The sequence below is a fragment of the Athene cunicularia genome (assembly GCF_003259725.1).
Source record: "Athene cunicularia isolate RWA chromosome 3 unlocalized genomic scaffold, athCun1 chr3_part1, whole genome shotgun sequence".
Lineage (NCBI taxonomy): Eukaryota > Metazoa > Chordata > Aves > Strigiformes > Strigidae > Athene > Athene cunicularia.
This window is the reverse complement of record NW_020799097.1, coordinates 47992587-48006409: the sequence shown is the minus strand read 5'-3', so window position 1 is coordinate 48006409 and position 13823 is coordinate 47992587. Positions and strand designations below refer to the sequence as shown.

At 36.5% G+C, this 13823-nt stretch overlaps 1 protein-coding gene across 1 annotated transcript in view; it reads right to left on the bottom strand.

The window, feature by feature from the left end:
* LIN28B (lin-28 homolog B) overlaps positions 1–13823 on the bottom strand; it is an 81649-nt gene that overhangs the window by 66607 nt on the left and 1219 nt on the right. The window contains exon 2 of the mRNA XM_026844153.1: positions 13680–13820. Coding sequence (XP_026699954.1) covers positions 13680–13820 — 141 coding nt within the window. The remainder of the gene's footprint in view (positions 1–13679; positions 13821–13823) is intronic.

Sequence of the window (13823 nt, the reverse complement as noted above, 5' to 3'; positions counted from 1 at the left end):
CGGGTCGGGTCTGGCCGGGCCCGGCCCGCCGCGCTGCCAGGTACACGGCCTGCGGTAGAACCGTGCCCCTCTCCCCCAAAGGGTAGCACACCCCGCTTTCCAATACCTCGATTCACCTACCTCAATTCTTTAGCTAAGCGTTAACACCGGTTATGGGTTTATACAGCGACATTAAAAAATATCAAGCCTCAGCGTCTTTGTGCCTGTTTTGCCACTGGCATGAAAAAGAGCAGAACTGAATCACCTGTCTTTACATCTGCCAACCACTTAATCTGCATTTTTATAAATCTGTAACAGAAAACACGATTTCGGATGTTTTGTTCACCGTAATGGTTATGTTTTGCTGGTTTTTATGTTCACAGTGATGATCTGCGATAGAAACAGGCATAAGAACAACGACAAAAAAGTTCTGCAGTGATACCATTCATGAGTGTTTTAAATGAAGAGAGGTACTACCAGCACTTAACCTTTATCCTGCAGTCCCTTCATTACCAGAGCAGTCCAAGACAACTTTTATATGAGAAGCAACCTGCCCTACTAGAATATTACCAACTGAACATACAATAAATACAACACCTACAGAAAAAAAAAAAAAAAAAAAAGCTCCTGTTTTGAAAGAACAGAGGTCAACAGCAAAGCAGCAAAGTCAACAGCCATCTCAGCAAGCAGAAAAATTAAGACCCAGAATCTTTACTTTTTGCCCTGTCTAGATACTAATTATACAGATTTGCAATGCACCAATCCAGAAGGGGACTGACAAATACAAAACCCAGTTACAATTAGCACTGGTCTCTGCCATTCCTTCTTAGAGATGAATCCAAACTGACCTATATTGTTAAACGTATTTCCTGAAATAGGCATGAACACGGTAGAAGATGAAAACAAGGCTTGTATACAAATATTTAAGAGATCTTGTTTTAATTCATAATGAATATTTCACTGCGGGTTTTTTGCATATCAAAAATAATTTTGCTGATTTCATTTCTTATAGCTTGAATGTAGCTTTTCAATGGTAACATTTTAATAGCAACATTGTTACCAGAAATTTAATCAAATGCATGGAAACCGGACAAGTAAAAATCTGAACATCTGCTTTTGACATGAAAATATTGTCTAGTGAATGCGTCAAAACTATTTTACAATAACATAAACAGTATTTTTCAACAAACCAATTTTTAAAGGAAGCAAGAATTGCTGTATTTCATATATATTTATAGCATGTACACTTATTGTTTGCTAATTTACTTCCACAGATTTAATAAAATGAAATAATTTGCTTTTTTTTGTCTATCATCTTTAAAAATTTGGCAATGAGATGTGAGTGTGCCCAGAACAATGTGCTAGCAAGACATAAAAATTCAGATTAGCTTTGTTAAACAGCTGGAATTCAGCAACAACACACACACACCCCCTTCTAAACTTTCTATGTGCTAACTTAAATGGAGAAAGTCATAGATTAGTACCTATTTTTATTCTCTTACATATTATCAGTAAATAATTATCTGCCAAGTTAGTCTTTTAGACCTGAGATGCCAGGAATCTCAACCTTGTCCACATAATGGCTAAACTACACTTAAGCAAATAAAGACCCTGGTGAAAATGAACAAAGGAAGCCAACAGAGTATTTTCTGCCAAGTAAGATGTAAATAAAGAGGAGTCACATTTCTCTTGATGTACATGGTACAGATGAATGTGCTGCAAGAAATTCAGATGAATATTCATGTATGATAAATTCATACAAATAATACTGTTACAGAATTAGTTTGGGGGTGCATTTTAAAGGTTGAGAAGCACAAACACAAGTAAAAACAAGTACACTGATAGTTTATACACACCTTATATTTATAGATGTATTTATACACTCATTTATTTAATCAAACTTCTGTTTTAAGTATCTAAACTTCTAAATGAAACTATAATAAAAAAATCCTTGAGAGAAATTGTGCATACCTATTGAAACTTCCTGATGGCTATTTCACTGATTTCACCTGGCTCAAACATTTCATCTCTTAGTAACATTTGGTCCTTAAAGTGTAGCTACAATATACTGTACCTTTAAAAAACAAATCAAATGGAGGGAGAAAACAGAAACCAAAATAGCTAAGGTTTACCAGTTTTAAAGAATTTAATAAATAGATTATATTCATCATTCTGAAACCAGAAATATTACAAACCTAATCATTTTATGCCAATTACCGCAGTACTTCTCATGACACCATATACTCTAGTAGGTGCATTTCACGATACCTATTGTCGTCAGTACTGGTTTAGCTCCCCTGTAATGGACATACTATTAATCAAGAATAAATACTAAATTACATATGGATAAAAGGAAAACAAATTATAACTATAAAAGCATAAAATTGCTTTATGTATAATTTTAAAAAAATAGATTCCCATATGAAAAACCTATATTAATATGTAGGAGATAACAGAAAATGATAAACACTGATTATACTATCAACTAATGAACACCAAAGACAATTCATTTTGGCAACATGACAGGGCTTCAACTGTAGCCATTTTAACAGTCTAAACTTGGTCCATCTACAGTTGTCACCACTTAAAGAAATGAGCATCCAAGGAAGAAGTACACTCTATGTGAAGAAGACTAACAATAAACCCACATGAGCATGGGATGGGCTACCACTTTCCAATAAACTATCAATAATTGTCAGTAAAAATTAAAATATATTACAAACCCAAAATAATCTGCCATTTAAGAAATACATAACTGCTTAATGAAAACAAAATAACAAAGATTAATGTAAAAATTATTTGGGGAAATGGAATCCAGCAATTATTATTAAACATAAAGAGATTTTGTTGCTCAAAGCAAACTGCAGATTAATTTTCGAAAGTATTTGCTGTCTTGCAAAAATGTTATGTAGTCATTAAATGCAAAGACATCATATAAAATCGAAAATGCATTTTAATTTTTTACAAGTCCTTGCTAATTTCTACTGAAGACAATGTAGGCACAGATCAAATGTAAAGGAACCTTACCAACGAGGGTGTTTTGAATTTAAATAATTGTAATAATTTTCAAATCTAATACATCAGATTTTGGAAAATTTAGTAGATTTTATTTTTAATTCCTGAGGAAGAGAAGACATTGCTAAGAAGAGAAACTGAAATAACAGACTGTAGTCCAGGAGAACTAAGCACTCCTTAATGAAAGACGTGGTATATACTGCTGCATTAAATGTTCGCAAAAGCATGAATTAACACTAACAAAATCCTATTCCAATTAGTCTAAGCAAAGATTTTATCTTCAGATGTACTATATTCCTGCCAGAAAATACTGAATATGATTTACATCTTGACAATGCACCTTTAAAATCTTTTGTTCTCTTATCATCTACAATTCAATCCCACAGTCCTCTCTTTGTGACTAGTCCTTTAAAGTCAATGGTGACATGAAAAGTTCTCTATAAAGTAACTCTTCATTTCTGATAGTTTATTTATGCATCTGCTTCACATCCAGATCAATATAACCTTACAAGTAATGTACATCTTTAACAATCATCACTAATTCCTGAAGCCAATTAAAAACACTTAAAAAAAAATTGACTTTTATCTTTGTTTCTAGGTCACAATATTTTCTAAACCAGAATCACACACAATGAACAGGATGCCCTGCTGAATGTCCTGTTAGTTAAAATCAGCATGCATGCTACAGCCACAGACCTCTATACAAGAAACCATGCATTCTTCACAGGGTTAACTTCCACCCTACATTTCCCATCCATTAAACAGTTTTTGCAAAACATGTTACATGAAAACATTAAACAACTGTGATTCTGAATCATATAAAGCAGCTATTACAAATGTAATATGCTTTCTTAAATTAACACGCATGCGCAAAACCCCCCAAAACCAAACAATGAAGCAGACAAACAAAGGAGGTCCAGCAAAGCCAAATGAGAATTTAATCACTGTAGTGGGGAGCTATTAAGCACTGTGGCAAAATAGAAACAATTTGCCTAACTGCATTTACAAATGTTTCAGGACCATATTATGCCTCCAAAATCTGTAAAGGGTCCAGCTGCTACTGGACAGTACTTCCCCCTCCCCACAAGTCAGTGCTCTCTCTCCCTTGTCCCTGGGTGGGATCTCTACATCCCCAACAGAGGGGCCTGGGAAAAAGGCAGATCATGATGGACTCTGCCTGGAGGATTTCCATCCTTCCCCTTGTGAACACAGGTACACAACATTGCAGTTAGAAAGGTCTTCAGAAGTTTTCCCAATCCCTACCACATCCCATTACCCCTGCCAAAAATCAAAGGACCTGTACAGTTGGCCCCAACTGTCTCTAGATTACTGAATAGCTGTTCAAGATCTCAAGGCACTTTCACTGCAAGGGTAACTTCATTTCCCTTCAACAGAACCTGCCTGCACCCATGGTGAGGGGTCTTTTTCACACTGGAAGCATTTCACATACTACTTCCACCACTCTTTCTTCCTGTTGAGGGAATGATAATGATTTGGGACTGAGCATTTTTCAACAGGAAGATGAAAAAAACCCCACATTATCAGCCCAAGAGCCTTGCATCAAATCAGGCTGGCAGATTAGTGGTCTGGTGAATTTAGCTAAGACTTTATGTATTATACATTCACAGCACAAAAAAAAAGTAGCATACTGTGAAAAGTATACACAAGTTACATAAATATCAAGTTCATGCATACGCATTATGTTAAGGTGTATCATTTGAACTCAACTTTTAATTAAGCAGCACTGACCAAAACCCTAGTTTACTACTCTACATTTTAGACACTGTATAGGGAACACAATAGATCACAATACAGCCCTCAAGTTTCTAAGAACAAAAAGGACACATACAAAACCAAAAGGATCTAAACTACATACTTCCAGTAAAAGCATTCATGTAAGAGACTTAAAATCCAATCCTAATGCTGTCCAGTTTATTGAACAAGTTTCACTGGTCACTGGGACCACTTCACATGAGATGCTTGAATTTGGCCCACGAGGTCTGTAATATCCAGAAGAAAAGGAGGGATGTCACAGTTTCATTCCATTAAGGAGGGGCTTCTGTTTAGTGTGGAAACAATTCTCAAATGTCATTCACCTGATGTTCACTGTTTTTAATATCTGGGGGAGAGGGTAGCAAAGAGGATTGTGAATAATTCTATGATCTTATTCCGCTTTAGTGTTAACAATGGCTAATTCTCAAGATAAGCAATCGAAGTGTTGTAGGTCAGGTAATTAAACAGGGTAAGATAGCAATATAAAATACAGGGAGCAGTTGGGAGTCTAATCCAAAGTCTACAGAAGTCATCTTGGGTCTATTAGGTACATTCTATATTAAAACTTTTATATATTTCTATTATTTCCAATATAACAAGTCTAAAAATATTCAGAAATTACTACACATGGTCCAGAGAGGCCTTTAAAACCCTCTATTTCCACTAAGATTGTATTATTACAAATAGCCCATAAAACCAACCAAGATTTTGATTACTAGCTTGCAAAACACAGTTGTAAAATGAAATAAAACATTTTTTAAATTATAGCACATGTGCACTATTAAGAGATTTTAAAGACACCTACACTTTGAAAAAATATAAGTCATGCTTATTCTAGTCTACTTAGAGTACAAAAGGGCTATCACTTTTACTCTCTATTTCAGCCCAGGGATTACTTTGGTGCATGTATTTCTATGACCATAAACAAAGAAAGTTTTAACACAAATGTTAAAAGTAGCCTCAAGTGGCACTATAATAAAAGCAATCTAGGGAAAAAAAATCCCTCAACACTGCATGCATACCTATAAATTACCATGACTAATTAGAAGAGAGCCTCTCTGGGAACAGATTATCTTGGATTGAAAAGCCACTAACAGCCATGTTCATGAGAAATACATACTTATGAATGTAATAACAACACTAGTGTTTTCTAACAGAGCATCATAAGAACTGTAGTACTCATAGAATATCTGATGTTGCCGACAAATCATACACTCCAAATATTGATTACGTAAGTATTCACTCAAATTTTACCTGTTGAACAATTTCAAGGGGTGAAAATACTAACCTATGATGCTAACAAAACCAAACCAAACCTTTCAGCCTCCCTCCTTCCAAAAAATTGTAATTCTAGCACAAGATTAGAACTTTGGAATAGAAAGTATCTGTGTGATATTCTTGGCTCCTGCACTGATAACAGAACAACGATATTCTACATACTCTCAGACAAATAACTTTTCAAATGTACTGGTGCATTTAATTTTCCAAGATATATTTAAGGAGCTTTTCACATTATCAACTAATTTCACTAAGCTCTCACTTTATCTGCTAAAAATTACTATGAACATGTCCCACAAATATCTTCTGTTCTGTAGAAGAAACACACAGTCATGAATCAAAAATTCTGATTTTTTTTTTCTACAAATAGTGCTGTTTTAAAACTGCAATTCAATGTATTTCAATTCCGCAGCTTAATTGTAATCAATAAAACAAGAGAAAGAGAAATGTGTAAGATTGAACAGAAATGTCACTCAGAAAAAATTCCTGGAACATTTAACTTCTGAGGAGGGCTCAGATGGATCCAATAACCACAAATGCCCTTTTTCTTGAAAAGTCACTAATACTTTTCTCTCTCTACCTCCTGAAGGTAACACCAGTATTCTGCTATTTTACACCAGAGAAGACCAGAGTTTAATTCACTTTTCTGTGACAGTAGCTTCCATCCAGCTCTTTCCTCCTACACCTTCACCTCACCCTGCTTGTTTGCATCCTTGGCCACCCTTCCACAGTGCCAACATTGTCCACCTTTATTTGTGGTGATCATGGGGTTTCTCTGATATAAAAATGATAAAAATCAGATGCGAAAATCAAAATTTCCCCATCTGGGTTTGCCATGCAGCTTCACAAGCACTTATGCTAGCCCAACAGGGAGAGTGCTATAAAAGCTCTTGAAGCTTACTTAAGCAGCAGCACTGCTGCCAAATGTAAAATCATGGCTGTGGGACCCCCACCAAGAAGGGTGGCTCTAGGAGTTTCAACCTCCACCTGTTCACCACACTGCTACTGCAAAGCCAACTCAGCTGCTTGCAGAGCAGCTGCTGACCTGCTGCATGCTACAGCTTTGCATGTTAGGAAAAAAATCAAAATCAGTGCCAGTTCTCCTTAATACAGTGAGTGGACTGTAAGACTTGCAGCAGTTTCCACAGCTGCTATGCAAGCAGCTGAGCTATCTCTGGAGTGGGGATCTGGATTTCCCTCTAGCCATCTCCCAGGGAGTTAACGCCCCATTTTAAACCAGGACCAGCCAGAATCATCCAAGGAAAAGCCTGGACACCCTAGTTTCTCCAACTAATATGCTCAAGCGATCAGAACCACTTCCCCACCTTCCATGTAGAGGTGTTTACCAATACTCTACTGATGCAAAAGCAATTTAAGGATTCACTGCTTCCACCAGTTACATCCAGAGCAAGCAAAAGCTAGTCCAGTCCTGCCCCAAGTAACTGTCCCTTAGAAAGAGCTATGTATCACAAAAAACAGTCATGATAACTTTCAGCTGATTTAACAAAAGGGGGGGAATAAAAGTTCCCTTAAATACAAAATGTCAATGGTATGTCCTTCTTTCTTTGTGTTCGTTTAAGAAACATCATAAACAGCCTTTATCCTCCAGTTTCTAGGATCTTACTTGAATTACACCTTTGCAGTCACTTTTATGCACCTTTGCCAAAAACTGATAGTCCTAATTTTGCTTCTGTTGATAACTGTGGAGAAAGATGATAGGCCTTTACTGAAATAGGTTACAGAAGAAATAGAAATTCTTCCTTCAGAAGACTAGTATCATTCTCTTTGTATGCTACTCCTCTGTATACTTTTGAAAGAGTCTAAAACTAAACTCCGGATGGCTCTAGATATACTTACTACCTCAGTAATGTAGTTGCAAACCAGGACAAGCAACAATAACAACATTTTTCCCAATTTGACAATCCATTTCCTTTTAGCTTCGGTTCATATATCTGCTTTGATATCTTATGTTTGTGCACCAGACAAAATATCCTCTTCCTTTCAGTATCCCAACCCCTGCACACAACTTCCTCAGTCCTGAGAAAAGGAGGATAGCATGCTCTGGAAAGGATGTACTTACTGCTTTGCCAAAGACAAAATAGTCCCATTGCAGGCCTCAATCTTTGCACCGCTTGTGATTTTTGCTTCTCAACATTTCATGTTTAAATTTCTTCAGCAAAATCTGATCTGACTCAACACCATTTAGGTTTAATAAGAATTGCCGTTCACTTAAATACTACATGTCTATCAACAAAAATGCACTGTAATGTTGGGTTTATATGTAAATAGATGAAATCTGGAAGGTTATTTCCATAGATGGTGGTCCCATAACTTAAATACCAAATTGCAAGTTTCTTCAGACAACCATCTTAAACCATCAAGCTCTCGGTGAAGTATTTTGCCATCTGTCTAGGACTTGAAATGCAGCACTGGGCTTAATTAGCACCCAAAAAGAAAAAATTTTAAAAAATCTTAAACAAGTCTGCACCGCTCCATACAACAAATCCATGATCCCTATAATTTAAAGTCAATTTTCGCTGTATGCTTGAGTGCCAACGCTTGGCTCCAGATCTCCAACAGTTACCCATTACAGATCCTACATGCGTTGAGGCTGCTGAGCAGACTTTGACACCCACACCTTCAGTGCAGGTTTGATCTCTGCCAGATCTCCAATACACATACTCACGCAGACACACATTTACTCTTCATTTGCTTCCTTCCCAGCTTACCTCTCTAAATCCTGCTAGCCACTTCTGTTTTGATTATGACTGGGCTTGCCTGGTCCCCAGCAGAAGTCAAAGATGACAAGTTGTAATAGCATAAACTGCATGGAGACTTCTGTACTTCAAACAGGCATTGCTATGTCATGTTTAACAATAAGGAGCAATGTAATATTGATCCTACTTGCTTACCCAGAACTTGCAGTTATCTGAGCAATTAAGTAGTTTTTTTACAGGCTCCTAATAATACAGAAATGGAAAAGATGTGTTAAATGAGTGAAGGCATCCTTGCAAAAGTACGGGATCACATGTGTCACAATATAAAAAAGTCAGCATTCAGTGTATCATGCCATGCCCAACTTTATCATAGAAAAAGTAGTTAAAATTGTGGCTAAAATACTAGGAATTTAAAGAATAGGCATCTGATTCATCAGCAAAAAGGATGGTCAGTCAAATTAGGGAAAAGACTTTAGATGCAGCTTACATGTCTAAGTTTCCATTTACTCTTCAATCATAATTGAATAGTCTGTAATTTTCACTCCTTTTGTTATAGGTACTTGCAACAATAAGAGCAAAATTTATAATATACAATAGCACAGTGCAGAAGAACTCAGTGAAAAGGAAAAAGGTGCTCTTCCATTTTTATCAAATCTTGTAATAACAGTAAGTTGCAGCAACTGTAAGAAAGTTCAGATGAAAGTGAAAAATTTCAAACCAACCATGTTCCTTTTAATGAGGAAACAAAATACACCAACTCCTGCATGTTGCTCCTCCCTTCCTTCCTCTCCCCATCTCATAAAAGAGGATCCCAAAGAAGGATCATGTTTAAGGTCCCAGTTCAGAAATCCTGTATCAATCCCTTAATGCAGTAAGAATTTTGGACTACCCAGCTAGATCCCAACAAACATATTCAAAATGAACAATCTATCTCATCCCCAAAGACAACATTACTCAGAAACAGAACACAAAATCATAACCTCTGATATTCAAACATGTATTTAATTGCATCTATTGCACCCTACCCCCTTCATTATCATCTTTTAACATCTGGGCTTCATGCTAAGCAAAGGAAAACAGACACATTTCTAACAGTCCACACAAAATGTGTGCAAAAAAGAATCTGCAGCATTTTTGCCTTACTGCCAGAGTCCAAAAAAGTTGTATGCATTCAAGCTGTGTGTAAAATTTGAACATGCAAAAAAATTTTAACAAACATCATCCTTTTCTCCGATTTTATGAAAGCTTGAGCTCTTCTTAGTTCTTAGCAATGAAGACCTTTTTTCCATGTGCATGACAAAAGCTTCCAGTCACTTCACCTCTTCAGTCTGTTTTACCCTTTGACAAATAAATCTTTTTCTAAAATTTAACAAGAGCTGCTCATACATAACTATGTGCAGAATTCACATAATAATAATAATAAAAAAAAAGCAAGCTATATTATTCATTCCATGCTAACCTATTAAAAGTCCAAATGACAATACTGAGCCAAATTCAGTAAGGTGCACATTCCTTGGATTTAATAGTTACAAAGGACTAACATTGCTACTCTTAATTTTTTTTTGTAAAAGAAACACAGTTGACTAGGCACATTACTGCCTTGGGCATGGCTTGTCTTTGAAAAAAATCAAATCGTTTTTAGGACTTGTAATTTTTATGAGACACTGAGTGACTCAAACACATGACTTCAAGGTATAAGCTGTATCAGAATAAAGCTTTAAAAGGACAAGAGTGTAGATGTTTGTCAGTTTACCCTATTTACACTGTACATACACACACACACACACAGATGCACATACATAATGGCTAATGTGTTTCTACCTTAAATAATGCATCTAGCTCTAGGTACCTCATTACTGGAAGGGTAATAACAACCTGAAGGTAGTTCAGAGAAGATCAAACTGATTAGTGCTCAAGGAAGGACTTAAAAGGTAGAGTTAAAAACTCAATACTGCAGCTGTTTCATGAACAGAACTTTTATTAGGTAAAGGGGAAGAGAAGTCCAAACACAAGCATCGTCCTCTAAAATGACACCAATATATACAATTAGTGAAGCACTGACTTTACAAAAATACAGCTGTAATCTGCACACAACCAAGGGGGAACTCCAAGAAAGCAAAATTATTTATTGCAGGCTCAAAAGTCTAGGTATAACGAGCTTAAACTATTATAGGAATTTTGACTTGTCATCCAGTAAGTTTCTGCTCATAACAAGATCTCATACACTGGGCATAACCACACCAAGAAAAGATAAGATAAGGAAGTAAAAATATTGTTGCGGTGTTCAAGCTAGCTTTGACAGGACTTGGACTGAATAAAATAGAAGCTTCTTTGCTCTGCCTTAACTGTCTGATTCTATAAAATGATACTAGTAGCTACAAACATTGCAGAACAAGTGAATGCATGGAACACTCACGTGGCACACAAATAAATGATCAAGTGTTTTCAAAGCAGTTTTGAACAGTATTATTTTGTTTCAACAGATTAATAAACTATCATCTTTGCCTTGAAAAGGCCTTTTCACGTAACTAAATTTTTTGAATTAATGAACTAGTAGTAAAAGGGTCCAATCACTGTTCAGGCAACAGACTTGTACAAGCAGCACTGTTAAATAAAATTGCTGATTTAAAGACATTTTTATGCTCTGCCTGCTACTGCTACCACTGTTCAGCTAGTCAGCTAACACAAAGCATTCTATATAGCAATATAAATTATCTAAAATGTACTTGAAACGAAATAGATACTGCTTCTCCCCATTACATTAAACAGAAAAATTCTGCTTTTGACTGATGGAAAGAAGATTCATGTCATCATGAAGTATATGTATATCCTAGGTTTCATCAGAAAGAAAAAGGTGAGAAACATATTTTCTTTGTTGTAAGAGCAATCCATTGCAGAATACTAATAATTTCACTCAGTAAGACATATCTCTAAGTAATATTCAAAATGGCTGAGGCGTACAGTTTATGTGCAATGAAACACGCTATTTTACATTGTGATATGTCTTAAGAAACCGAAGGATAACAAGAAAATGTAGTTTATGAAAGTGTAAAGAAACATGTCTAACATTTCCTTCTCGGGCCCTCCTTTAGGGGACACAACTGAATAGCAACTTCCAAATTTACCACATACTTTTTTATAATTTTCTATGACTACTTTCTGTTATGGAACAGCACACCTTGTCTAGTATTACTTACATGTATCACGTTACCATACAGTTCAACACTTATCTATTTCCACAGATCTAATATGTTTGTTTTCAAATGCGTTTGGGTTTTTTTTAAACACCACCAATGCTATGGGTCAAATGTTTTGTTTTCTATTATTTGAGAAGCAAAAAGGAATGAGATATTAACACAAAATTCGATTAAGGAAAATGTTTATCTATAAATTTATAGAACTGTAAAGAGCAATTTCACGACCTAAAAAAGGTACAAAGAAGGGAAGAAAGGGGGGAAAAACGTGAGGAAGACTGCTCCTTCTTTGGTATTTCATTCATTCAGTTCTAAAAAGAAAAAGCACCAAAGAGGAGGGCACCTCGTATACCAATACAAAGCAGGAAGTGCAAGAATTTACTAAGTTCACAATTGGATTCTACACTTTGTACATAATTCCAAATGCAAGCGCAGCTAAAATTGATGTGCAGGCCCTTAGGTACAGGGTACACGTAAGAAATCCTCTCCACCACCACAAGGAGCAAGGCAACATGCCGCAGCAGCAGCATTCTTTCTAATTTTCAGTCACCTTTTTATTAACGTAATGAAAGGTGTATTCTTTAACAAAGCCTGATGAAAGTTACCACTGAATAAGGCCGGGACATCGAATGGAACATTAAAAGGGAATCACAATATAATCATGGAACACCCCCCTGCCCCGTCATTTCAAACGTCATAGAAAATGGACAACCACGTAAAAAGTTAAGATGCCTTTTTGCCTTCCTAACATGGCCCTAGCCAAACCCAAAATGGTCTCTTTACCTGACACCGCTCTTCTGTTCTCTGATCACAGAGCAGACGGGTGAAATTCAAAATAGGGTGGCTGCAACTGGAGACTAACAGGAGGACCAGGGAAGGTGTACACATGCTCCTTCTCCACAACCCTCGCTACAGACCTTGGGAAAAGTTCCCTTATCATTTTGTATGTATCTTGCATCGGAAACTCCTGTTCGTGAAGGCATTCATGCCGGCTTCCACGCTCAAACTACGAACACCGTTCACGCTGATGGACTTAAAAATAAAAGCAATGGCCACACTCCCTTCTCTCCCCGACAGCCTGATTCCTTAAGCGTTACTTTTTTTTTTTTTTTTTTTCCCTAGGCAGGAATATTTAAAAACCAACCAACCAAACCACATGCACGCTTCAGTGTAGCACCACAGGGACGCTCTCAGGTCTGAATTACTGCAAAACAACACTATAATTATGTCTTAATTTCATTAACTAATCTCAGATGAGCTTTTAAAAAGCAATTCGAGGTCTACAAGAAAAGCGTTTAAAACCGTATTCAAATGTTAACTGAATGAAAACCGACATTTTATTTATCCTTTTCCGAACTTAATTTTAATCAGTTTCCAAGGAAAGGCATATCTGCTCCTGATCAGTCTGGTGACAAATTATAAACCTTGTTAAAAAGAAAAGTGTGGCATTTTAAAATAAATAAAAATCACTGGAGGAGTTTCTAACCAGGGAGAAACAATATTATCCCTCTGCACAAATCTCCAGACACGGAGACTAAGCACAATCTAACGACTTTCTTTACTCAAACAGTACGCTGCCAACAAAACCACTACCTAGGGCAAGTTTTTAATTACAGATGTACCTAAATACCTAGGAAAAATAGGTTACTTCACATGAAACCGGAGTCCCACTGAGCTCAACTAAATGTGGCAGGCTGAGATGGAAGACAAAAATGGGTCTTACTTGGTGTACAAAGACATCAACCGGAGACTCCAAGGGGCTTCCCTCTCGGTTGCTCATGGAGATGAACCCGAATCCCATTCTCACATTGAACCATTTGCAATGGCCGGTTCCGTGCAAAACCTGGGATTCCTCCTCTTCTTCCTG